Source organism: Lycorma delicatula, chromosome 1 (assembly GCF_047948215.1).
Source record: "Lycorma delicatula isolate Av1 chromosome 1, ASM4794821v1, whole genome shotgun sequence".
Lineage (NCBI taxonomy): Eukaryota > Metazoa > Arthropoda > Insecta > Hemiptera > Fulgoridae > Lycorma > Lycorma delicatula.
This window is the reverse complement of record NC_134455.1, coordinates 118,936,322-118,963,400: the sequence shown is the minus strand read 5'-3', so window position 1 is coordinate 118,963,400 and position 27,079 is coordinate 118,936,322. Positions and strand designations below refer to the sequence as shown.

At 31.7% G+C, this 27,079-nt stretch overlaps 2 protein-coding genes across 4 annotated transcripts in view; one reads left to right on the top strand and one right to left on the bottom strand.

Annotated features, from left to right (window-relative positions):
• Positions 1-27,079, bottom strand: part of Rbm13 (RNA-binding motif protein 13) — a 279,868-nt gene that overhangs the window by 51,636 nt on the left and 201,153 nt on the right. Inside the window, exon 1 of one of the 2 annotated variants that reach the window (XM_075360068.1) lies at positions 459-677. The exons of the other annotated variant lie outside the window; for it this stretch is intronic. Coding sequence (XP_075216183.1) covers positions 459-473 — 15 coding nt within the window. The 5' untranslated portion in view covers positions 474-677. Of the gene's footprint in view, positions 1-458; positions 678-27,079 lie in introns of those variants that run through there. 2 annotated transcript variants of the gene reach the window in all.
• Positions 2,185-26,713, top strand: LOC142318169 (ADP-ribosylation factor-like protein 3). Of its 2 annotated transcripts, none has more exons than XM_075354713.1 (4): positions 2,185-2,323; positions 3,646-3,906; positions 19,240-19,476; positions 26,312-26,713. In XM_075354713.1, the coding sequence occupies exons 1-4, from the start codon at positions 2,321-2,323 to the stop codon at positions 26,354-26,356; spliced, it is 546 nt and encodes a 181-aa protein (XP_075210828.1). In that variant the 5' UTR covers positions 2,185-2,320; the 3' UTR covers positions 26,357-26,713. The 2 variants fall into 2 exon arrangements, with proteins under 2 accessions (XP_075210828.1, XP_075210827.1); XM_075354712.1 differs by lacking the exon at positions 2,185-2,323 and adding an exon at positions 2,349-2,552.

Below are 27,079 nucleotides of genomic sequence, written 5' to 3'. Positions count from 1 at the left end.
AAAAAACATAAACACTCTTACACATAATTACACATCTTACTTAATTAATCCATAAAATTTAATATTTTTTCAAGATAATCAAAACAAATTATACAAAAATTAAATTTTAAATCCTTAGAAGAAATTTAATGTTTAGTTGCTAACTAAGTGCCCGAAAACGATTTCTCCACAGAATAACAATGAAATTATGACAGCTTAAAAATGCACGAAAAAATTATTAACAAGTTTTTAAATAAAAATTAAAATGAATACAAAAATAAAGAATTACTTAAGTGAAGGAAAAACAAATTAACAAGCTTTTTTCATGTCATAAAAAACATTTACTTTCAGATTACGACAAAATAAATACAACAGATAAATTTTATAGTTTCACAAAAACAAATAATTCAAAATTTTCTATAAAGGTGATTGATCTTTGAATTCTAACCGTAAAAAATTGTCACCACATGGATACTTACATCGTCTTGCTGCATATTAATCAAAATTGCTGTTAATTATTATCGTTCATAAAATTTTCCTTTAAAGTAACGAACATAAATTCAGTAAAACAAAATAGAAGTTAAATAACTTCTATTTTGTAAAATTCAATCGTTCTTAAACTTTCTAACCTAAAACTAACAGATTTTTACAGACATGCTTACAACGCGTTACCGTAGCCTAGAGTACCAACTGACTGTAACGTCTATCGAAAACAGAATCTATGGAGACATGACAAAAACAATATACTTCTTCCAGAGAACAAAAAGAATTACTTTTCATATTTGCTTCTATCCCATATAGAAGCGCCTGTTTAACAAATAATGATGAAATATTATTTGAATTGTGCAGGATAAGAAATAGCTCACATCGTGTTTTTGAGCGTAATTTTATTTCGCTGATAAAAATTATGAGGTACATACTAAAAATAAAGACATGTTTTAATCTTTTTGAATGAGCTCAGAAAGTAAGAAATGCTTTAATATGATCTTTAAGTAGTTTAAAAGAAGATTTCTAAGAGAAAACTCCTAATCATGTTTTTTCCAAAACAGTATCAGTTGGAAAAGCTTAAACGTATCTATATATATATAATATTCAAAGCTTCAAATCCAAAAATACATTTGCCTAAATTAAAATAAAATTTTAATCGATTTTGGATAAATTAATTTAATCACAATAATATTAACGAACTAACTAAATTAAACTTAGAAATTTCGTATTAGAACATTATTTAATATGATTTTTAGCAACCACATCTTCATGAAGTGATTCATTTTGGAAATTATTTTATGATAAACTTCGTTGTTACGATTACATTTCTACAAACGTGTAGAAGTACGTTTTAAAATTCTTTTTGCTTATGTAGTAAACACGCGTTAATCATCTTTAAAATAATTTTCTGAACTCAATTTACATTTGTTTTGAAAATGAATCCTTTTCAATAACGAACTACTTGTTTTTAACAAAAACTATGGTATATTTTTTATGACATACCGATCCAGTTTAATTCAAACTAACGTCTTTTAGACTTTTTATAATATTTAGAAAATTGGTTCATCTTATTGCCCAGAATTAAAAGGGTTTTATAATTTCATCCTAGACGTAAGTCATCACAAATTTACGTAATAAGGATCAAACATTTTTGAGTTGGTACAGAAAGTTACTCTTTTAACAGTTCCTAACAAAAAAGCTCTGCTTAGTATAGTATTTTATTTTTGTAGCATGCTCACAGTCTGACTATATCAACCTTAACTAAAAACATCAATTGGACCTAAAATAATTTTCTTTGAAGAAATGTTTAACAAATAATATTTTGTTACGCTAATCAACGATGAGTATGTTGAACTGAAACTGTGCTGGTATCGACCGTTACATTCAATTAATAACACACATTTTAGTAAAAATGTTAAGAGAATGCAGTATTAGTTATAACAGTAATTAGTAATAGTTTTATTAGTAATATATATTTGCTATATCTGAACATGATAATGGCTGGCTTTAAATATTAAATAATGCAGTACTGTTGTTGTGATTCTTTACTTGAAAATATACGAAGTATAAGAAAATTTAACTATTACTGCTAAAAATATATTCTAATTAATTTGATTCATTTTCAAATTTATAATGATGAAAAAATCGTACTTGCTGTTCTCTTTACTAACGCGTTTGCATTTGTCCAAACTCTTGACATAATTTAGTGTTGTGTCATGGCACTACTGGTTTTGTTTATTGTTATGTATACGTACTTAAACCCGGTTATTTTGACAATAATATTTAGCCGTTTTTTACCTAATAATAAATTGTTTTGTAATTGATATTTTAAAGGTTAAATACTAATCTTTAAATGGTAAATTCATTTTACATTGGGAATAATTTTTAAGTTCATTAGAACTGATTTAGAGTTGTGGGAAAAAATCAATATTGGCCATATCTAACAGTCTTGTTTCTTACCGTGCTTGATTGTAGCTTTCTTTGTTAAATATATATATGTAGTGTTTCAGATTTACTTGTGCTGTTTTACTGTTTTTAACCGAGTAACCAACTGGTGTGACATAATGATGATATTACACCATTTGGTTAGTAGGTATGAATAATGATGAAGTTGCAATACATTATTGGTGATTCAATTGTATCATTATTTTTTGAATGTAATAATATTTTTTACTAGTTTAATATGTGATTTACTTAACCGAATAATATTCCCATTTTATTTTGTTTGTTAAAAAAACTTAAAAATTAAGAATGATGCATCAACATTGCTATACATATCTGAAATGAATATTTACAGTTTTCTTCGTTTATTTAATAGTAAAGAAAATTGTGTATAATTATCTTTATTTCTCATTAAATATATATGTGATATTAAAAATTAATTACTATCAGTAATTATTAATTACTTAATAAAAAATTTGTATATTTAAAAGCATTTAAATGCTTTATTGATAGTTTTACATTAAATATTCAGGTTTACTGAATGGAATAACATATACATACAGAGTGCAGATCTATTGTATAATAAAAATTGCCTATCTGAAGTATCAGATGTAGATGATGGAGATTTGTTTAGTGTTATATAGCCCAATAATACTAACACAATAAGAAGTAAAACAAACAAAGATTTTAAAAGTAATTGTGCTTTAGTAAATGTAAATTGGAAAACAAACTAACTCTTTAACATATCCATCACCATGATAGGCATAAAAAAATGAAGTCTTCCACTTAAATAGTCTTACTCTAATGGAACTTGTGAATAAAACAAAAGGCTGTAAATATAATAAAAATATTGTATAAATATAATGTTAATTTTTTTTACTCCAAAAATTAATTATATTTTGGAATTTTTGTATAACAATGTTGTCAACATTTTTTGCAATCTTATGAAAATAAGATTATTTTTTCTTGTGTGATAAGTGTTTGTAAAAGACTACATTAGTACCTTCTATTGAGTCATTGCTTGAGTTTGTATACTATGTATTAATAAAAGACTGGATGGGTCACGAAGTAACCTATCTGGTATTATTTAGTATGCCAGTATGCAAAGATTCTATTCGTTTATTTTACTTAGCCAATCTGGTACAGTTTTACTTTATTAATATTAAATATTATTGTAATAAAAGTTACTTATTGTAACACAGATGTTTGTTTTATTATTTTTTTTTCTTCTTTTAGGGATTGTTATCAATTCTTCGTAAGTTAAAGTCATCTCCTGATAGAGAATTGAGGATATTGTTGCTTGGGTTGGACAATGCAGGAAAAACAACTCTGTTGAAAAAACTTGCATCTGAAGATATTACTCATATAACACCGACACAAGGTTTTAATATAAAATCAGTGCAGTCTGATGGATTTAAATTAAATGTGTGGGATATAGGTGGACAAAGGAAAATTAGACCTTACTGGAGAAATTACTTTGAAAATACTGATATTTTGGTGAGTATCACTGATTATTTCTTGTAGTTTTATGAACTGCAGAACTTGCTCTTTCTCATCTTATACTGAATTTAATAAATTAAGTTGAAACTAGTTTCATTTAATAAGGTAAAAAATATTAAAAAATGGAGTTGTTGATTGCAATTGATGTTGAAAGATTTAACCAGTGTCAAATATAATCCTCCTATGTTAATATCTATCAAAAGCAATCTGTTTAGAGAATCGGATATTGACTGACGTGTACTAGGGGAGGTATTATTACTTGTTTTTTTTTTTGTGTATTTTTTATTTTTCAGAAACCAATGTAAGATTAAGGATAGTGTACTAAGCATATATTAGTATCAAGATAGATATTACTCAGTGACTGAATTGTCTAACATCTATCTAGTCAATGACAGACATAGTAAAAATATGGTGAGTGATGATGGAAGTAGATCACATCAGGAGTGGAAAGGAAATCAAATGGAAGGCGATGAAAACTTCCTCTCCTTAATGCTCCATACTGCAATTGAAGCCACTCCTTTCCTTATCCATAAAATAGTACAGTTATGAAATTTTCTGTTTTATAAAATTTTAAAACAGAAAATTTTATGAAAAATCAGTTACACATAGATTATTCAATCAATATTAGTACAGGAACTTCACTGCAAAATTTCATAAAAATCAGAAAATTCATTGGCCAAAACTGTGAACAGACTAAGTGTCTAAAGGTCAAGTTAAAACAGGACCTCACTTCATTTGGTCAATTAATAATGTAATATTAAATTTACTAGTAGGTAAACTTCTTATTCATCTATTAAGAACTTGAGAAAGAAATATGTGTGTTTACCATGTATTGGATGGAATCCACCTTACATGAATTAGTTGAGTGACTTATTATTAAAACGCATATTAAATAATTGACTGATTATTTATTGAAGTAAATTCTAATCTATGAGACTTGGGTAAAAATTAAAGATATTTTTCCCCACCCCTAAAACTGATAGGGAAATTCATAAATTTGGGATATAACCTTCCCAATTAATTTTTGACATGTACAAATTCACATTAGTGTAAAGAAAATATGACACTTATTCTGTCATACATGTCATTGCATTCTCAAAACTATCTGGTAAATAAGCTGTATCACCTCTCCTAGATCCTTGATCTCAAAAATCTATTATTTTCTAGTGAAAAAAGGAAAGAGTTCTGTATGTGTTTGCCAAGATAACGGAAAATGTTTTGAAGTATGTTATTTTAAAATTTATGCTATTTTTTATCTTCAATACTGGTATTTCAATTTTTTATTTACAGTACTTTGGAAATTTATTCAGACCTCATTTGTCTTTTATAATTTTTACATAAACTTTGAAATTATGAGTTCCATAGTCAGTCTATTACAACAATCTTTGTTGGAATCACAAATAAAATATTATACATGCCAATAAATGACTGACATTTGTTTGATTAGTTTATCCATTCATATTTAGTAGACAAAAACCTTGTTTGTTCAGTTATAAAATAAACAAATGGTTTCTTTTGTACTTATGTTGTTCAGTACAATAAAATATGATAATACATTTTTAGTATTTAGAAAAAAGTTATTTCATTACTCTTTATTTATTTTATTATATTGTAAATGATAAAAAATAGATTTAAATCTTATTGCTTTCATGTGATGCTTTTTAATTTTGGTCAGAAAAAACTTGCAAAAAGTACTTTAGTATCTGTAAACGAGTATTCTGAAAACAACTTGCCAAAACAGTGAAACTAGGCACAACAATATGACTAAAACATAAACTGAGTTACCTCTTACCTATCTGTGAAAAATGAATCCAAATTTTGACTGCTGCTGCAGTCAAAAGTACCTGGATTTATCTGGAATCTTGACATATCTAAGTAATTCAAATAAAGTTTAGTTTTTATGTTTTATTAAAAACAAAACATAACCTAGTTGCAAATTCAGTTCCTAGATTAAGACAAAAGCAATATAATCGGTTTGAATGGTATGAATAACTAACTGATAGTTTCATGATATGCTAAATTGACAAACCTAAAAGGACATAAATCAAGCAGGAATGCAGTTTGAAACTTATGTGGGATCAAATCTAATGCTTTGTTCAAATGTGCAAATATTTCTTAATAAGATGACACTCTAGATCTCTTACAACCTAATTTTTCACAAACACCTGAAGTAAATCAAGGAGAAGGAAATTGAAGTGTATGAAAAAATTTAAGGGGATCAATGACAACAATACAATGTTTGGTAAGTTTGCATAGATTACTGACGTTAAAATATGTTGGTGCAATTTTATTGTATGGGCTAATGACCACATCAGCCAAAGTCGCTTGAAAAGAATTATTACATACTATGCAAGTACTAGTTATTAGAGAAATTTATTTTTTATATAGGGAATATTTAGAGTATTTAAATGACGAATATTAAAATTATGCATATTTTAGCAATAAACTAAATGGGATCCAAACTTCTTTGACTTTTTTGGTATGGCACGGTTCTACACACTGCAGTTTTCTTGGGTAGATTGACTTCCATAATCTTACAGTAATTTCATTCTTCATACTTATGGTTGTTTAAGAAAATTTGATAAATTTTGATTGTTTTTGTAAGCCAAGAATACTATCTGAAGATGTAGTTTAGGATAACCCTGTAGGTTCATTCCAGTATATTGGAAGCACTGAGGGACCAGTTGTAACCCTTCTTCAATAGATATTAAAGAAAGGTATATAAGTCTGTTTAATCCCTTTGAATTAAATCTTAAAATTATATTTGATGAAAGACTCAGAAATTTCACACTATTGTTAAAAATTATGTAAAATTCTAAGTTTACATTATGTATTCAGTTTAGCAGTCAATATTCACAAACTATACTGATTGCCTCTCAAAAACAGATAAAATAGTGAAGCCTGAAGCTCTGCAGTGCTTATATTACAGCACACTAAAGGATATGTTTACCCAGTCAATGAAAATATAAATAAAACATTAAGTCCTGCCATACATTCCACGCCTACAAGGTCAGACAATAAAAGAGTGAAACTAGACTGAGATATGAGGAAAAAATTTACTTAAGTTTTTAATTAATTGCAATGTGTTCTACACATTATATACCAATTAACTGTGGTAGGATATTTACACTCTCTCAACTGCAATCTCCTGCTGTTTACACTTGCTCGTAATCTCTCCCAATGATAGTAGCATGTCTAGAGCTTTTCTTGAGGAATTCTATCCAAGAGCCTTGTTACAGCCCTTTGTACATAGCTTGTTTAAAAATGGTGTCTTTGATCACGAGTTTGACTTTCACAAGTAGAAAAAAGGTCATACATAGTTAGATTAGGTGAATAATGTGGCTGTGGTAGTGCTGAAATGCCTTTTGAAATCAAATCTCCTGTACTGACAGCGCAGCATACGGTTTATCAGGATGAAGAATGCAATTATTGGCATTGTTTGAACAGACATAGGGTTCATTTTCAAAGTCTTTGTAGAATTTCTTTGTACAAATATTAATTTACTAATTCTCCAGAAGGCATAAAGTTTCTCTTTATGAACAATGGCTTTCGAATCGATAAAACTCAAGAATGATTTCACTTTTGCACTTGACATTTCATCTCTTTTTGGTTTAGGTCAGCCATACTCAACTGACAGCCTGCAGGCCACGTATTGCTCACCAAGCTATTCTATGCATCCCATTCACAAAGTTATTAAGTTTCTAAACACTTGAATTTGGCAGTAGCCATCAGTTGAATGGTACATGAACTGTGAACCCAAGACATGACTGTCACTTGGCTGTTTGTATAGAACTGGCCAGTTCTCTAGTAACAATAACAAGTGAAACATTTCTACTTTAAACATTTATTTGTCTTGGATCTTGCGTGAAGGTGGTATACCTATTTAGGTGAATGAAAATTTATTATTATTAAATTCCATTGATTATTATTTCAAAAAGAATGTATTAAGAAAAATTCTGTTTGAAACGTATTATTTTTAAAAAAAATTATAATTCAACAACGTGCAATAACTTCCAAAAATAAACAAAAAATTGATGAAGAAATAGAAGATTTCAAGACAGTTGGAATGAGGAGTATTTTGTCAGTTTAAACAAAAAAGGTTCAGCAACATCTTTAATTTGTTGGCAGGCTGTATCATTTTAAAAAATGTTTATTTTGACTGTCATTATAATATGAAACACAAATCATTTAATGACAGTTTTTCTCATGTGTGTAATGAGGTATGAAAAATTAGCTTCCTTCAGAAAATTATTGTAAGGACAAAACAGCTTAAAGTCAGTGGCGATCTCACAAGAAGTAGCAATGACAAGAGCAGCATCATATGAAATCTGTTACATTCTTGCCATAAATATGAAACCATTTACTAACATAGAGGGTGTGAAGGAATGTTTTATAAATGCTTCCAGCATATTACTTGATAAATTTAACAATAAAATTCAAATAATATTAGCAATTACGACACTACAACTCCCAGATTCTACCTCTGTTAGACGATTTAAACAAATTGTGAAACATATTTTTGATCATATCATAGAATATTTAGAGAATTGTAAATATTTTAGCTATGCTATTGATATTCTTGCACCGACATTTCAGAAACATCACAACATTCCAAATTTGTTTTCAGATATTGTACTCAACAGAATTTAATTCAAGAAGATTTTTTTAAATTTCTTCCAATGAATAATTAAACTAGAAGTAGTCATTTTCTAAGAAATGTTAGTATATTTCTAGAGAATAATAATATTGAAATAAAAGAATTGGTTTTTTTATCCACTGATGGATTCCTTTCAATGGACGGATCTGAAAAGGAATTTGTTTCCCTATTAAAAAAAAAGTATAATTTGAAAGTCTTTCATCAATTAAGTTTTATTAAAAAAGAAAACTTGACGGCACATATATCTATTAAAAAGTAGATATCGCGATGAAAACTGTTATTAACATAGTAAATTATATTTGAGCCAGAGAATTAAACCACAAAAAAAAATCTTTGAGAAAAAATTATTAGTAATTATGGTAACATACATTTACTTGCTTTGGTGTGATGGATAAGCAGAGGAAAAGTTTTGAATCTGGTTTTTCTTTACGTCATAAAATTATTTTATTTGTACAAAAAACAATAAAGTTTACAGTGAGCTTGACAATCATGGTTTGTGGTCTTCTGTAGCCTTTCTATGCGACATTACAAACTTTGTGATTTAAATCTTGGGTTACAAGGTGAAAATACAATTGTTTCGCAAATGGCAAATAAAGCATTTGCCTTTGAAAAGAAGCTCAGAGTTATGAAGAAATACAAATATAGGTATCTGAAGAGATACCTATACAATCATTTCAAGCTATTTATGTGCCTTATCGAAGGAATAAAAGCAGATTTCAAGATTTAAGAAATATTAAGGATTGTTATTGCTGTTAAAGAATTCCAGGCCCTTAGAAACAGCTACTGTCACACATTTGGGTATGACTATGGAAGGCTATTTGATGAATTCATTAAGTTCAAAAACGATACAAATCTGGAGGTTATTTTTAAAGAAAAAAGGGAGAGAAAGGAGTAGGTAGAATTTTGGAATTTAGCACCTGAAAAATATAAGGATGAACAAAAATGTGCACAAATGTTACTCACATTGTTTACATCAACATATCTTTGTGAAACATTATCTATTCTAAATTGAAATATGCAAGAAATGTTTATATAAACCGGCTTACCAATTCACATCTTGGTGTATTAAGAGTAAAATGTAGCAATTATGAACTGATTTATTTAAAATTATTAAGTTTGTCTCATTGTCAAAAATCACATTTATACTTGTACTATCACTATTATATTTGTACTTCTTTACATAACAAATATAACTGGCCCAAAAGAAAAAAAAAGTTGAATATGGCTGCTTTAGGTGATCATTGTAAACACTATTTCCAACTTTGATGTTTTGTCTTTGGATCATAGGGAAGAACAAATTCTAATATCACTATTGATAACACAATTTGGAACATGGTGTCTTTAGGGAAAGTTTGGCTAGATTTGGTTTGGTCGACTTGAGCCTCTGCCCGGATTGTAGGATCACTGATACGACACACCATGTTCTTTATGTCTGTCCCCGGTAAGAAGCTGAATGTACCAAAGTTGTTAGGGAGCTTGAGAGAGTAAACTCCTTTCTGGATCTACGGATCAATTGGAAGACTCACAGAGAATGGACCATAGTGGCTGGCTTCCTCCATTTCCTCGCACTGCACAGATCAGCTGAAGGGCTATAAGTAGAGTAGTAGCCCGGGTGGCTAGGGTCTGCCTGGACAGTTGATTAGCCGGAGATAGGCGCATTGGCATCAAGCCTTGGTTAGTTTGAAGTATGTTTAGAAGTAAAGTAACAGAATTGCTGCTGGTGGGATGGCAACTGCACTACCAGGGGTATGGTAATCCACGCAGCCAACAGGTGTAGTGCCTTTTTGAGGGCGGTTAATGGAATAAGTAGCAGTATTCCTGTTGGCAGGATGGTGACTGCACTGCTGAGGGCACGGTTGTCCTTGAAGCTTGAGAGATGTAGCACGATCTTGATGAGAGTAGTTTACTGTGTGATGAAGTAAATGTCACGTGGGACTCTGCAATGGAGCTGAGTGGGAGAAAGAGGTCTGTCTTCCCTGGTGGACCAAACCGGAATCCATAGTTGCAATTAAGTTAAAGGCTTAGAATTGATCATGTTAAGATCATTAAGAGAACTAGGTCTAAATTTCATTGTTGCAATCAACATTTCTTGGTGTGTACATTATTATTACCATTATAGACTTGTATATCTTGTTTGAGAATTTACAGTCACTCACAGCTTGTTTAAAGTATTGAACTAGGCACGTGCTTCTGCGAACTTGGTTAGCTAGTTCAGAGGGCAATGATGTAGGACAGAGAAGATGTCTAAAAGAAGCCTACAGCGAAGGCAAAGGCTGGGTTAAAATTCATTAATGTAAATTTGTACTGAGGCATTTACATTGAAAAAATCCCAACTGAGGCCTGGCTGATGACTGTGATATTTAATCAATTAGTGGTTCAAAAGATGATCTCCATTAAAACCCATCAGGACTAGGAACGAGGTGGGTGGTGTTGCAATTGGAATCGTCATTAGGTGGATGTCTTCCCCTGTGGAAGTTGGGATGATAACACAATTCACATATTCTGGATTGAGTTCCGTTTCCAAAAGATCACTGTCACATTTTTCTGTGAGATGTTTGGGTACTATTTTTAAACAAATCTTTCCCATTCCCAGATCATTAGTTATTACTGGGCGAACAGTCTCCTGACTGACATCACCTTTTTTGTCATTTTTACAATCATTTTCATTGTTGATTTTGAATCTGATTGTACAATTTCATGCATCCTAGCTGCGTTGACTTCTGTCACTGAGTTGATGGTCATCCACTGCAGTCATTGTCTTCAACTTTTGGTCTGCCTTCAGAATATGTTTTATGCCAATGAAGAAGTTGTGCTCTTGACATAAATCTTTTTCAAAAGCCTTCTGAAGCTAACTGTAAGTTGTCTTGACATTCTCATTGAATTTAACAGAAAAAGAAACAGCAGAGTTCCATTGATGTGCCACTTAGACTCATTGTGGCAGGAGAATCAAGGTCAGATATGGAGTACATATGCATGTTGCAGTTTTATTACTTCATTGTCTTACCTTGTATGTAGTAGACTGTCATGAGCTAATGCAAATTTTATTCATGTTTGTATAGAGATCTTAAACAAATTTTAATATAAATAAGACTGATTCAGTCAAAAAATGTTTTTAGTATTGTGTACATCATAAAAAAAACAAATTTATCTTTAAGATTCACCTTCTGTAAATACATATAGATCTCTGGGATATCAAGAGAACTTGAAAGTTTATTAAGGGTTATTATGATCGTATGCGTAGTCATAAAATATTTAATAAAGTTAAATAAATAAATAAAATAAAATATAATTAAATAATTTAATAAATTAGTTTATCATAATCATTAGCAGCATTACTTTTATATTAAACATTACAGCAGGTTACCCATCACAGCCTTGTCCATGCGATACTTGAATTTTAAACATATTTATTGAATGTTTTGGAGTGATGCTTTTGCTTATTATGTTGCTATGTTTAAAAGATGATGAACTCCTGTTCTTATCACTCATAATCATCATTCATCATCATAGTTACTTGCGGGCTCCCAAAAAAAAAGTCTACCCTTTTTTCTATTCGAGCCCTTGCAGGCCCAGTGCTTTTAAAAATCTACTAATAAATACTAAAAACTTATAAAAATAAATACTAAAAATTTCTTTTAAAATACTATAAACTTCAAATAAAAATGGAAAAATCTTACCAGCTGCAACTAATTTGCAATAACCACTGTAGACTGAATGAATTGACATTTTGCGTACATGTGCCTCACAGGTTGGAAATTGTCACCATCTGAAGATTTGTAAGACATATGAGCAAAGTCAATCCAATGATCAGCCACATACAAAACGATTGTGTTTTGTACCTCCTGGCATCGTTCTTCATAAGTGAAAATAAAGTGCCTGGAACAGGCATGCACCATCTCCTTTGATAAGTTTTAACTCTTTGGGTTATTAACGTGTCGTTGACAGTTATCTTTTCAATTGACATGTTTATTCACTTTTTGAAACACTATACTAACCTGTTGACTCATAAAAAATCATATGACATTTTTTTTTCTTAAATGTTTATAAACGATTGGTAGGAAGAAGCAACACCAACAAACAAGAGCCAGAAGAAAGAACATGCTTACATGATGATGCCCGTCAAAAAATCATACAATTTTTTCTTAAATGTTTATAAACAATAAATAACAGCATTAATAATAATTTTAAATTAAATTTAAAAATGTAATTATTAATAGATTTTACTACCGTAATCCATTCATTCAATATTGATTGATCTTAAAACACAAATATTTTCGACATCCAAGTAAATCGATACTGAAAATACTATCTATTATTCATTTGAACCCCTTAAGATCAAAATTTCGCAAAATCCTTTCTTAGTGTACTAACACCTACTTAAAGATATGAAGGTACCCTGAAAATTTCAAGTCTCTATCTATAATAGTTTTGGCTGTATATTGATTATGAGTCAGTCAGTCAGGACATTCTCTTTTATATATAGAGATTACTAATGTAAAATGTAGTATCAATAAATAATTCATTTTTGTAACCTTTTTTTAGGCTAGGCTAAAAATATATAATCATGAGGTCACAAGCCACTGAAAAATCCTTTGATAGGCTAGCTTACTTGTGACATTACTAAATGAGGTGCTCATTTTATAACTTATTCAGCATAGCCATAAACATATTAAATATACAGAGTGATTACAAATTGCACAGCAATCTTTGAGAGATGATTTTATAGCCGAAATTAAGAAAAAAAAATTGTATAAATGTAGATCAGAAAACGATTTGTTAGCAAGTTTTGGCTAGCTGAACATTTAGCCCTGCTTTCCGGTCCCTCTGTGAAATTAAACTGTACTAAAATTCTTCAGATACAATTGAATGGTAAATTTGGTGCTTCTATGTGGTTTTTGATCTAAGAAATTGAATAAAAGTGGTCCCAGACCTCCATCTCACTTAGGTTTTAAGAAAGACTGGGTAAAAGAAGAAACAGTTTAGTTTCTTTAGGTTTGGAATAAAAAAAATTTACCAATAATCAAAAAAAAATTCTAGTTAACTTTCTAGACTATTTAATTCTGAAAAAAATTTATGTAAATATCTTAAAATTAAACTCAGATTTGAGAAGTTCAACTTAATTAGAAATAAAACATAAAAACTGGATCGGAAAAGTGATGCGATTTTAAACAGAACAGTTTTCATCAATGTTTGAATGACATAATGTAAATGAAAAGAAATAGAAATGTAAGAGATAACAGAAAAAAAATGAATAAAAAAATAATTTAAAAAAATAAAAATCATGTAGCTTTTGGTCCTTTTTAAAGATAATTAAATATCAAAATAGTTACTTGATAAAGCTGCAAACATTTCTTCAAAGCAGTTGCTCATTGCAGCCAACATTCTGTTCAGTGCATAGTTCAGTTTGACTAATCCACGTTAGCTGGGCATGTCTAATAGCATCATTATTATTGCTAATAGTAGCTCTAGCTTCTATTATATGATGTCTCAATTCTTGTGTGCCAGTACGAGTGGAATAGACTAATAACTTCATACAACCCCAAAGAAAAATGTTTGCTGGCGTGAGATTGGAAGATCAAGGTGGTCATTTTACTGGTTTGTTTCGATCAATCCATTGCTTACTAAATATGTTATTTAAATGATTCATCGCATCATGACAGTAGTGAACAGGTGTGCCGTAATTTTTTTTTGTCTGTTGTGGAAAAATATCTTTTACATCTCCCCCACACGTAGGAGAGTGTTGGACTCACACAGGTTCAGCTAGATATTTTTATAAGAGTCTATATGTGCCCACACCCTACTGACTAAAACTCCTAAATCACCATTCCTCATCACCTGGGGTTGGATCAGGAATTAAACATAGCTCAACCCCGGGGGTGCCTTTGAACTCAGAGGGTCAAGAGTACTTGTGCTTCACCACCATCGCCCATGTGCTCGAGCGCAGATGAATGATGGCTCCACAGAGGGCTGTCTTTCCTCCTTTCTGGTCGATTCTTCACCACTTCTCAAGTCTCTTGTTACATCAATTTGTGTCTTCTAGTAGTGCCAGTCTCGGGTCTCAGTCTTTTACCTTATCACCGTTATCTTCTTTTATTTCCATTCAACCTTTTTTCCCAGTTTAGCTTCTGGTAATTACCGTTCAAATAATACTTCAGAGGTTGAATGAGGATGATGTGTATGAATATAAATAAAGTGTAGTCTTGTACAATCTCAGTTCGACCATTCCTGAGACATGTGGTTAATTGAAATCCAACCACCAAAGAACACCGTTATCAATGATCTAGTATTCAAATCTGTGTAAAAATAACTGACTTTACTAGGACTTGAATGCTGGAACTCTTGACTAATAAATCAGCTGATTTGGGAAGACACGTTCACCACTAGACCAAACCCAGTGAGTTATTTGCATTCAACCTTTTTTTATTTATTTATTTTTTTTTCTCTCAGCTCCCCTGGGCCGGACCGACTTGTTGGTATTACGCCGCCCAGGGGAGTGTCTTTAAACTCAAATAGGCCTCCCCACCTACCGGCTATATACCGGCATGGCAGGTCGGCCTACCGATTAGCTCTTTTTGAGAGTTCTTTATTAATATTGCCCTTTTGGACACCACGCCAGACCCAGTTCGCCGCGATGCGGCGCCGGGTCCCTTCAGTGTTCAGTGTGCTGTTACCTGACTGTTACCCGTGGAGTCCTTGGTGGCTCATCAGTGCCAACAGTCCTTGGTGGCTCATCAGTGCCAACACACCGCAGCATGCTGGATCTCACCAGCAAGGCTGTCCACCCAGTCCTATTCTAGCCAACACCTTCTCTTCTCTCATCGGAGTATTTCTGTAGAACAACTTGTCAAACAAAACTAGCAAAATTGTTCCAGTTTGACTCGCTTCTTAGCATGTAGTCTATTGTTGTCTCTGGAGTTATACCTGTGAGTGCCTTACTATGTCTAAGTGTGTCCCACCTATTGCACTCAAAAAAGGTGTGCTCAGCATCATCTATCTCGTTGCAGTAGTTGCAAATTGGCTCTTCTCTCTTGCCTATTTTGTGCAGGTAGTTTTTGAAGGAACCATGTCCTGTAAAAAACTGCGATAGGTGATGATCAACCTCACCAAATCTTTTCGACAACCATGGCTTGATGTTGGGGATGAGGATTCTCGTCCATTGACCCACAGGTTCCTGCGACCATCTTTCCTGCCAGATATTACAAACAGCATCCCTGACCTCTTGTTCTGGCTTGCCTTGTGCCCTCTCCACCCTCTTTTTTGCGATTAGGTCAATAGGAGGTGTACCCGATAACACGCACAGGGCGGCATAGGACACTGTCCTGTATGCGGACACAACACCTAGGAGCACACACCTGTGCGTCCTCGCCAGTCTCTCTTTGTTGCGCCTGATGGCGATAGAGTGCCAATTTGCATTCAACCTGGTCTACTTTATTATCACCTTTCTCTATTATCTCTAATAATACCTGTCTTGGTTCACAATCTTCAATCTTATATTTAGACGCATTATATATCCAACCTAATGGACCCCTGGAGTCCCCAGCTGATCTTTGAAACCGGCACACCTAAGAATGTCGGCCCTCACAACTGGGGCTATCCACCCTTCCCTACTCTATTCCTTTTGTTTTAAAACCCCAGTAATGAATTTTGACACAGCCAAAAATTTATACATATCAGTTAACATTATCTGGATCACTCGGAAATGTCACCACAGTACACTGTCTTCTCTCATTCTCCCATCTATAACATTTGAAGAAAATATCTTCCGCTGTTTCCCCTTGGTCACAATGTAGACATATTGGGCTATCTGCCCTATTCCTTCCAAACAAATATGCCTAGAATAAACTGTGACCAATCAGGAACTGGGTGAGCCAGAAACTGAGCTCACCAAATCTCCTCCCAAGCCACGGTCTGATCTCGCATTTAAGCCGATGAGTCCACTCCCCTTTCTTAGAGGTCCTCCACCTGTTTTGGCATTCTTCGCGTATAAGCTCTTGATTAGTGTCTTCTCTACTCATCCCATCAGAAACTTTTATTCTTGTTCACACCATCTGTTGTGCTGGGGGGACCCCAGTAACCACCAGGAGAGCCTTGGTGGATATGGAGGAGTATGGTGACACTATCTTCAAGGCAATATTCCGTTGGATCCCTTCCAAATGCTGCCGATTTCTATAAATGTTCAGCGCCCTATGCCATACAGCAGTTGTACCATATAGTATAGCTGAGTTTTGTCACATGTGCGTATAGTCATCTGATTGATGCTGTCAGTCTGGTCATTGCTTTTAATAACACATTCAGGGTTTTGGTAATTTTTTCCGCCTTCGTGCGAGTCTCCTTAATGTGGTGAGTAAATGATCTTCGATGGTCTAACCATATTTCAAGGTACTTAATATTTTTTACAGATTGAATGATGCCTTCTACACTTCTTATAGAAATATCTCAGATTCTTCTCCTTCCTGTCATCGGTTTATCCTTCTCGGTTTATCGGCTCTACTTCCTGTCACTGTTTTATTATAAGATATACTAAGACCTTTCATTTTTGTCCATTCACATAATGGACAAAATACTATATGCCGCATTTGTGGCTGATGTCACATCCTCCTCTTTCCTCGCAGTAACCACTAATGCCAGGATGTCCGCAAAAGCTATGGGTTTTACCCCATCTGGATAAGCCAACCCTAGAACCTTTTTAAAGACGAGGTTCCAGAGAGTAGAGCACAATACCAAGCCCTGAGGGACGCCACTTGAGATTGTGAACTTCAGATCACCACAGCCCATACAGTAAACCAATTCCCTCTCTTGAAGGTACCTCTGAATCATTCTTCACATATAATCAGGTATTTTCCTCTCTTTCAATGCTTCAAAAATAGCTCCCCAACCAAGGGAATTAAATGCATTCTAAACCACTGGAATATTGCATGTTCTGCAACTGCTGCAGCGGTATCTACAATACGCATCACCTGTTTCACCGCTGTTGTAGACTTCTCAAGTTGAAAGCCGTATTGGCTAGGGCTAAAGCCTCCTGTGTCTTTGATATATCCTCGTAACCTCGCCTAAAGTAACTTTTTCAACAACTTGCACAGGAATATGTTCACCTGTCAACATGTTGTTCATAACTTCGAGGAGAGTAACTGGAGCCTTTTCCACCAATATTCTGGCTATCTCTACAGGTATGTTTTCCGGCTCTGGGCTCCTTTTTAGCTTCATTTTTTTACCCGCCACAATTAATTCGGGCGTTGTAAACAGGGGTACATCCTCAACAATAATCTCTTCTCTGATCAGATCTTCATGCTTGGAGAATAGTGTCCTTCACGAATTCTCATACTTGTTCTTCAACAATCACTGGTAGCCGCTGTCCCAATTTGCCCGTTACCAATTGATAACCACAACCCCATGGATCCTTGTCAATATCCTGGCACAGATCTTTTCAACACTTACATTTGGCTAGCTTTATCGTGGCATTATAGACAGCTCTAGCTCTGACGTATGCTTATCTAGCATTGTCTTTTGGTACTTGGCAGTCTCCTCTATTCGCCTGTTGTAATGTTCTTATTGCCGACAATGTTTTTTTACGTAAAGTATGTAAATCAGGGTTCCACCAGTAAGCATGTCGCTTCTCTGGTACCTTCACCGTAACTTATGCCTTTTCACATTCGTTGATTATGACTGAAACTAAATCCTCCAGGTCAGTAATATGCGCATTTCTTCTGCTAATAACTTCAGCGAACAGGAACATCCCTTTATGGAATTCACTGTTCTCATAGTTCGAACTAAGCATGGTTGTGTTATAATATCATAAGCAATAAGAAAATGGTCAGAAAATGGCATGTTCTTCTGATGTAAAAGTTAGGTCTATTGCCGAGCATGCGTTATTACACCAGAAGGTTGGTTCATCAACATTCATACACCTAAGGCCCAGAGCATTGGTTTTTTCTGACAAATATTGACCTCTAATGTTATGGACAGACCCCGCAAACTCAGGAGATTTGGCATTAAAATCTCCTGAGAGGAGTACCTTTTTTCCTCTGAATTTAACAATTTCCATTCCCAATTCTTCAAGAAAAAACAAAAAATTTCCCACTCTGTGTTTGGAGAGTGATATCCAAAAAAGATGACTATATCTCCTAGGTTGGTCCACACGAAACTGCTTATTGAAATCGCTTTGTATACAAAAGACAATATTCATTTTTTTTTTAATTGAAGAACTGAAATTTGCAGTCTTTTATTTTGCAGTTGCAAAATAAAATGTTTGCAAAAATGATTAAACGTGAACTGAAATGTGCATTCCAGAATATTTCCTAACAGATGTTCATCAGAACAGAATTTGCTCCTGTTCCAAATAAGTAATTTTACGGTCCTTTTTGACAGAATTTTTCAGATAGCGTACTTTACCCTTTGAATGTATCTGCCAATGCAGTAACAACTGATGAACATGTTTCTTCATGTATTTATCAGTAATTTCATTTATTTTGTCTTGCTCATTAAAGTACGTTCCTGAGGACATAAAAATTAAAAAAAATATGTAGGCAGAGTTTTTATTTAAGTTGATTATAAACTATAATTTTACTTAAAAGAAAAATCCATTAAAAAAATGCTGTAAAAAACAGATTAATATTACATTGTAAATGGTCTTTAATCTATCATTATACTTACATTGCAATAAATGGTGTTTTTAGATCTATGTGATTGATAGTGCTGACAGAAAACGACTTGATGAGACAGGCTATGAGTTATCTGAATTACTACTTGATGAGAAATTATGTGGAATTCCATTACTGATCTATGCAAATAAACAAGATTTACTGCACGCTGCATCAGCAGCAGATGTAGCCCAAGCCCTTAGCTTACATTTAATTAAGGACAGGCCATGGCAGATTCAAGCATGTTCAGCAACAATTGGTGAAGGAATAAAGGTATAGATATTGTTTTTAAGACACATTGTAATCCTGCTAAGATAAAATTTCAAAAAGTAGCCCTTTGGCACTGTGAGTTGTAGCTTTAGTTAAAACTTAATGATATATTTATTTTTGAAATTGAGAGGTATTGCCACTTAAAACTGTTTCTCTATTAAATAGAAGTTTCATTAAAAAGGTAAGTAATTAAATTGCTTGAATAAAAAAGTAATATAATTGTACAGTTTAGTCTAGTAATTAAAACTGTAAAATGAAATAATTATTTAATAAAATTATTAGTATTTTTAGCCAATTATAATACAATATGCCGCATACAGAACATACAGATGTTCGTCATTACTTTCCAAACAACATACAAAAAATGTCAGCCAACAATACTGATGACTTTACAGTAAAGAATTTTAAATTAAAATCACTTTAAAAAAAGGAATAAATCAAGACAGAGGTAATTACATAATTTTATTCCTTTTTCCCCAGATCAAGTTTTTGTCAGAATATTGGGTAATTATTTAGAAAGATAATGTGCATTCAGAAGTCAATAATCTTGGCACATGGTGTTTTCACCATGCTTATTGTAAATACACAAAAAACGTATCGCTTTATTGTAGTTTTTAACTTAAAGATTTTCAGATGAAAGATAAAATATTACATATTTCTTTAGCAGCGAGGGTAGTGTTTTGAATTTATATCACTACTCTTGTGTTTACATTTTTTCTTTTTCATATAATCCATGTCTAGTGTTTGAATATTCATTCTTAAATATACTTCATTGAAATTTGTGTTGACTGATTTCCGTTATTGTAGATTGTAATGAAACGTTAACATGATTAAATTACAAAAATAAAATTAAATGAGTTTCTGAACTTTTTACAAACTTTTGTTTGTTGTACCAGCAAACATAATCTAACTTTGTTTAATAAACTGTAAATATTAAATCGGCTGATTGGTAGACTGAGTTAATAATTGTTCACAATATCCAATTACTTAATCTGAAAATAATATGTATTATACTTGTACAGTTTCAAATTACATAATTTTTGCTGAGGGTACTGTGTTAACTTAAATATCAAATTACAAAATTTTTGGTGAAGGGATTGTGTAACTTACAAGGTACACAACTCTGGTGAAAGGCATCATAATGATGCTTTTTTAATGCTGTATGTGAGCCATTTTTATTGGAATAGATTATATAGTTATTTGATTAATAATGTTTGTCATAATTGACTTTTATTTCCTTCTCATTCTTTAAAAAAATCATCATTATTACAACAAACAGATGATAAAATTGAAAAACTAATGACTTTTGAATGTATGTCATCTTTCTAAATAATTACCTATTCTTGCATGAAAAAAGCATTACCATATTGCCGGTCACTGTGATGGATTTCTTCGCTTTTCATGTCCAAGTTTAAGCTAAAACCTAGTTAAGTTTGATATTTTTTAAATGATATGAAATGAATTTCTCATGTAATAGGTGTAATCTTGAAAGTGCTTTAGCCTAGTATTGTTGGAAATAAATAAAAAAACTGAAAAATTACAATATTGCAACTATTTACTTTTTTAAACCTATTTTTCTGCACCAGAAGTATATTTTGACATACACTAAGTATTTTTTACTGTGAAGAAGTTAGTACAACCGTAAAACTTCAAAAGTACAATGCTTTTATTTCAAAGAGGCCATCAGTGGCACCTCAGTAACAACATGGAACCTTCTACTTTTTTGAGGACTTTAAAAATATATTTGCACTTCTGATGCAAATATATGATGTCCTGATGTCCTGACTGAACATTATTTTTTTAAAATGGCAATTCTCTTTTATAGATAGTTGGGTTGAAAATGTAATTTTAAGATATTTTATTCTGAATGATTTTTCTCTAAACCTAGCCCTTAAAAGTACTACAGCTAATTTAAAAAATATCTGCCATTTTGAAAAATAATTTACTCCAAGTACTGTTTTTTATTTAATTTTTGAGTGAAACACATTATTTTGGGACTTTTTTATACATTTTTATGAATTCATCCAAAACATGTAATATAACCAATTAAAGTTGTAAAAATTATCAAGTATAAAGGCTGCAGATATGTACTGACTGATTTAAATTACAATGAAGACATAATACTATGGAATAGCCATTTTCTTCAAGTACCTTTTTATCTTAAATTAAAATTTTTGTCATATATGAAATGAAAATGATTAATCCACATAAAGTAAAAATTAAAAGAAAACACTATTTAATTACTTATAAACACCAAGACCTAACTATAGTATGCATACTTATTCTATTAACAAAATCAAAATGCTGTACATTAAAAAAATAAAACAAATGCCAAAAATGTCCACCATTGTTGTAAATGTAACAGCCAGCTTGTACAAACACCAGCATTAATGAGATGTTGCATGTGTACAGTTTGATTTAAAAAGAAACTTACAAGAATAAAAAAAGCCCTAAAATCATGAATTCTACCCAAAAATTTAGTAAAAAATAGACGTTGCATTTTTAAACATTTTTAAATTCTGTGTAGTGCTTTGTAGGTTAGGTTTAGAGAAAAACTGTCTCAAAAAAAACTTTTTATTATATTTTCTCTCCAAAAATACCATAAAAGTAAGAATTGTGTTTAAAAAAGTGTTTTCTACCATTACTAATTTGTTTGTGTGAATGGTTGGGAATCAAAAATACAGATATCATATTTTTAATACTGTAAAAAGTAGGTAATATTCCCCAAGTTTCTTGTAACTTGCAGTTTCTGAAATGGTTATTGTAGTCTCTTTGAAATGAACACGCTGTGGAGGATGTTGTTGAATATTAACTCATTCTTACTATGAACCACAGTGCAAAATTTCCATTAATTACAAATTTAACATTTATAGCCACCTGAACCGTTACCATTATTACTATCAGATTATTACTATTAATCTAAGCACTCGCTGCTTAGATTAAATATTCATAGATTTTCTATATACATCTGCTTCACTAGATAAACCCAATATATCTCGCTATGATTGGCAATAGAAAAAAGTGTCCTGATTTATTTAGTTCCACTACTATTATTTCTTTTTAATAATTATACATAATTTTAAAAAAACCATGCCAGATTTATTAACTTCAACTTATATTTAAGTTTATTAATAAATTGAGTTCATGAAATAGAATAAAATAACCTCTTGTAACTAATGTGGTTGATTCCAGTAGGAATCCTTTCTGACAAGTCTGACATTAGATACTAGAACAATAAACATGCTCCATGAAATAATTATTTTATAACTGATTATTCTATAACTGACTTAAGAAATAATTACTAAAAAAATTTGGTAATTTGAAGTACATACAACTATGTTTCATTAAAAACATGTTGAACTAAGATTGCAAAAGTCTCTAATTATGCAGTTGTTGGGTAAATTCTGTATGTTTTATGCTTTTACCTAGGAAGTAAAGACCCATTAATTTCATTAAATAATCTAATATTATTAAAAAAATTTAATCTGCTTTGTTGTTTTTTTTTTTTTTATGTGAATCCTTTTGTAGTTCAAATATTTCAGTTGAACTTTGTTGTTATTCAAAAATTATCTATTTATTTTTAATTTTTACTAGTAAAATTTTAAAAGAAGTAAGTGTAACACTTTGCGTTTACAGTTTTAGATCTGGTGGTTTAATAAAACATTTAAAAAACAAACTAGGTTAACATTACAAAATGTCATAATACTTAAAAATGATTAAATATTAAAAAACCTATTTCAAAATAATGGAGCTAATTATTAGACTTCTCCTTAATAAGATAATTAAGACTGAATTGGAGCTAATTATTAGACTTTTCCTTAATAAGACTTGATTGATTAAGACTGAATTGGTGCTAATTATTAGACTTTTTGGAGTAAATCATTGTTTATTACTATCTTAAAAACCTTAAAAAATATAAGGAAATGTCCTGTATCATGTATTTTTTCCTGTATACATGTATTTTGTCTATGATGTGTTTATTTGTTTAATATTTAAAAAAATTATATTTCTTGTGTATTTTTATTGATTTTGTATTCATTTTTCATTATAAATTGTTATCAGTTACTTGTAATTGGTAACAATTGTTACCAGTTACAAAACCAGGAACAAATTGTAATTCTGGAAAGAAAGAAAAACTGGAAGTAGGTGGTAATAGTAAATGACAATTTTTTCTTCCCACATCAGCAAGCAGTTAGTGATTTTTGCTAGATAGAAATTATTTTTTCTTTAACGCAATTTTTATAAGGCTGAAGATGTTATTAAAACTATTTAATTTTATTTGTAATTATTAAATTTATGTATTAATATTTTGATCAAGGTACTTGTGAGGTACTAGAGTTATTACTTTAAAAAAGGTTTGTGGCAAATAAGCTTAAAAACAAAACATTTATAGTAATTTCTCCCACCACCACCCCATTTGATTGCCCTACAGCGTAAGACTGAATGTCTGTGCCATGAAGGGCTACAGTGCCTCAAATAGTTTTAAGCTATTAATATACCTTATCTAGCTTCTAGAGCTAACCTAATAGCATGAATGGTATAAGCTTTGTAAAATACATTATTAGCTTTTTGCATCCAGCCATTCACTTGTCATACATTAAACTAAATTGGGTAGGTGCACCCTGTCTATACTATAATAATATGACTATCATATATATAAAATTTATTGTGTCAACTTAAATCTAAGGACAGCAATTTGCTGCCACACCTAGGTCACTGAATGCCAGCAAGTACCTGTCAACCATTTATAGCGCTTGGAGCTATTGGCCGAGGCCTACCATTCCCCGAAGGTAGCCTCCTACTGCGGCTCAGTAGGAGTCTTTTCCTTAATAAACTACTGATGCTGGTTGAACAACGCAACTGCATCGAGGAACTCCCAATAGCCTACGACTAATCGTTTTTGAGTTATGCGAGATAAATATGTACATACATATGTAAGTACAGATGTCATGCTGAAACTAGTGAAAATGGTTTCAGGGATGGTCAAAGTGGATATTTCCGTTGAAATCTGGAAACCAAAATTTTTTGCGATCACAATACTTCCTTTACTTCGAATAAGGAAGTGAAAATGAGCCCCAAATAATGTCTCTTGAATTCATCCACACAGCGATTCAAGGAACATATACAGGCACTAAAAACAATAGAATCAAATTTTTCAAATCACTAGAGCATAGATTCAACAACATTAGATGTACAAATTTTTTTACATAAAAACTTGTATTTGGGTTGTTTTGTTCAGTATAGAAAACCTAAGATCTCAACATACTTCAGCATGTGAACTTATATAATAAAATATTAAGTTTGACTAAAATCTTATTAAATGAAGAAACGTTACCTTAGTAGAACATAATGTTAGATTACATTAAGGGATTTCTTAAAATTTTTAAGACAGACAACCACTACTTATCAAACATAGTAATAGAGAATGCTCAACAGAAGATGCTGGAATTTCAGTTCCATTAATTTGAAAGCAGTCATTTAAATATTTAATCATTTTCATTTGTTTCAGTGATGTGTCAAGTTGCTAGCAATTAATAATAACTAAATTTTTACTTAAAATTACAAATACTGAGCATCTTAGATTTATTTTCAATACAATAAACCAAAAATTAACATACATCAACAAAATCTTTTGCATGTAACAAGAATTAACAATAAATTAAACATTTCAGTATGTTAATACAATTTATCTCTATAGTGTATTATAGGAGTAGATTCAAGTTACACAAGATTTACTAATTAACCAGCTGTGCAGTTTATTTTACAAAATTTCAGATGAAGGCTAACAATAATGAAATTTATGATTTAATAATTACATTTTTTGCTGACTATGATATACGAGGGTTATATTTTTTCAAGGTCCGATCGGTCGTGAAATAAAAAACTGTGCAAAAATCAGATGAACCTTTGCGCAGCGTCTCTAGTATGGCCTTTAATCACGCCATGTCACTTCGTTTAGTTCTGAACACGCAGCTAGCACGTGAACATGTCTACAACAATAGCATCTCCCGCCAAGTGTAATGTGCGTGCAGTTATTCGATTTCTTCAGGCAAACAGTGGATGCATTCTCATTCTCCCAGTAAACCAAAGAAGTGCAAGCGAACCTTCTCCAACAGAAAGTGTATGGCTACTGTGTTCTGGGACCGGAATGGAGTTCTCTTGGTAGAATTCATGGAACGTGGCACGACCATCACTGCAGCCTCATACTGTGTGACTCTTCAACGTCTACAAAGGGCAATTCAGAATAAGCGGAGAGGAATGTTGTCATCAGGCATTGTCTTTCTCCATGACAATGCTCGGGCGCACACTGCAGCTAACAAAGAAGCTCCTGCAGCGTTTTCATTGGGAAGTGTTTGATCACCCACCATACAGCCCGGACTTGGCTCCATCTGATTTTCACCTCTTTGCTCACATGAAACACTGGCTAGGAGGACAGCATTTTGGCACAGACATTGAGCTGCAGACCAGTGTAGAAACATGGCTGAAAACACAGGCGGTTCCGTTCTATGAGGGTATTGGAAAGTTGGTACCACACTACGACAAATGTCTAAATCGGAGTGGCAACTATGTAGAGAAATAGCGTAACTATGTAAGTACTTGTTACAAATAACATTTTTTTATTTTCACTGTGGTTTTAATTTCATGACCAATCGGACCTTGAAAAAAAACCCTCTTACAACAAAATATTAGTGCGGCTACCTGTATAGTTATGCAAATTCCGAACATTATTCAATTTAGATTAGAATAATGTTTATAGAAATAAAATCTGATATAGTTTTTAATCAGCGTTACATAAAACACATTTTATTAATTATAATAAATTAACTTTTTATTTCAGGATGGAATGGAATGGGTTAGTAAGAATGTTGGAAAAAAGAAGTAAACCTATATCAATAATTAACAACTGAATATTGAAGTTACTGGATATGGGCTGAATTTCACTATGTCAATCTCAAGACTGACTATGAACCACCACAGTGTGCCTGTATTAAAGATGTAATTTTTTAATAATACATATCACTACTTTATCACAATCTATTGCCTTGACTTGCCTTATCATGCACAAAGATAACCATTATTAAATAAAGTTTTATTTTTAGTTAGTTAAAAAATAATTTAAATAATTTTAGTTAGTTAAATAATTTATTTCTTTTAATTATGTAAACAATTTATATTTGTGTTAACTAAAAAATTGCATAAGCATATGTACTATATTGTTAAAAGGAATCAATAAATATTCATAAATGTATGAAGGTATGCTCTTTAATAGAAATGTTCCATAGTGTTATTAGTGCAAGATTTTATGCTAAGTATGTTCTGGAAAATAGTTACTTATTTTTGAAGCAAATTTGAATACGCATAACACATTTTTGAAGTAATGGAAAAACACAGGAATGGAAAACACAATAAGAGGTTGTAACGGGAGGCTATAAATTGATGAATAAAACAAAGATTGGACATAAGTTAAAAATATACTTAGAAATGTATGAAGTTAAAATAGTATTTTTGTAAATGAAGATAGTTTGTTAACCTGAATTTAAATTCCAATCACTTTGTGATGGCCAAGGTGTTTGTTGCTCTTCTCTGCAAAATGGGAGGAAAATAA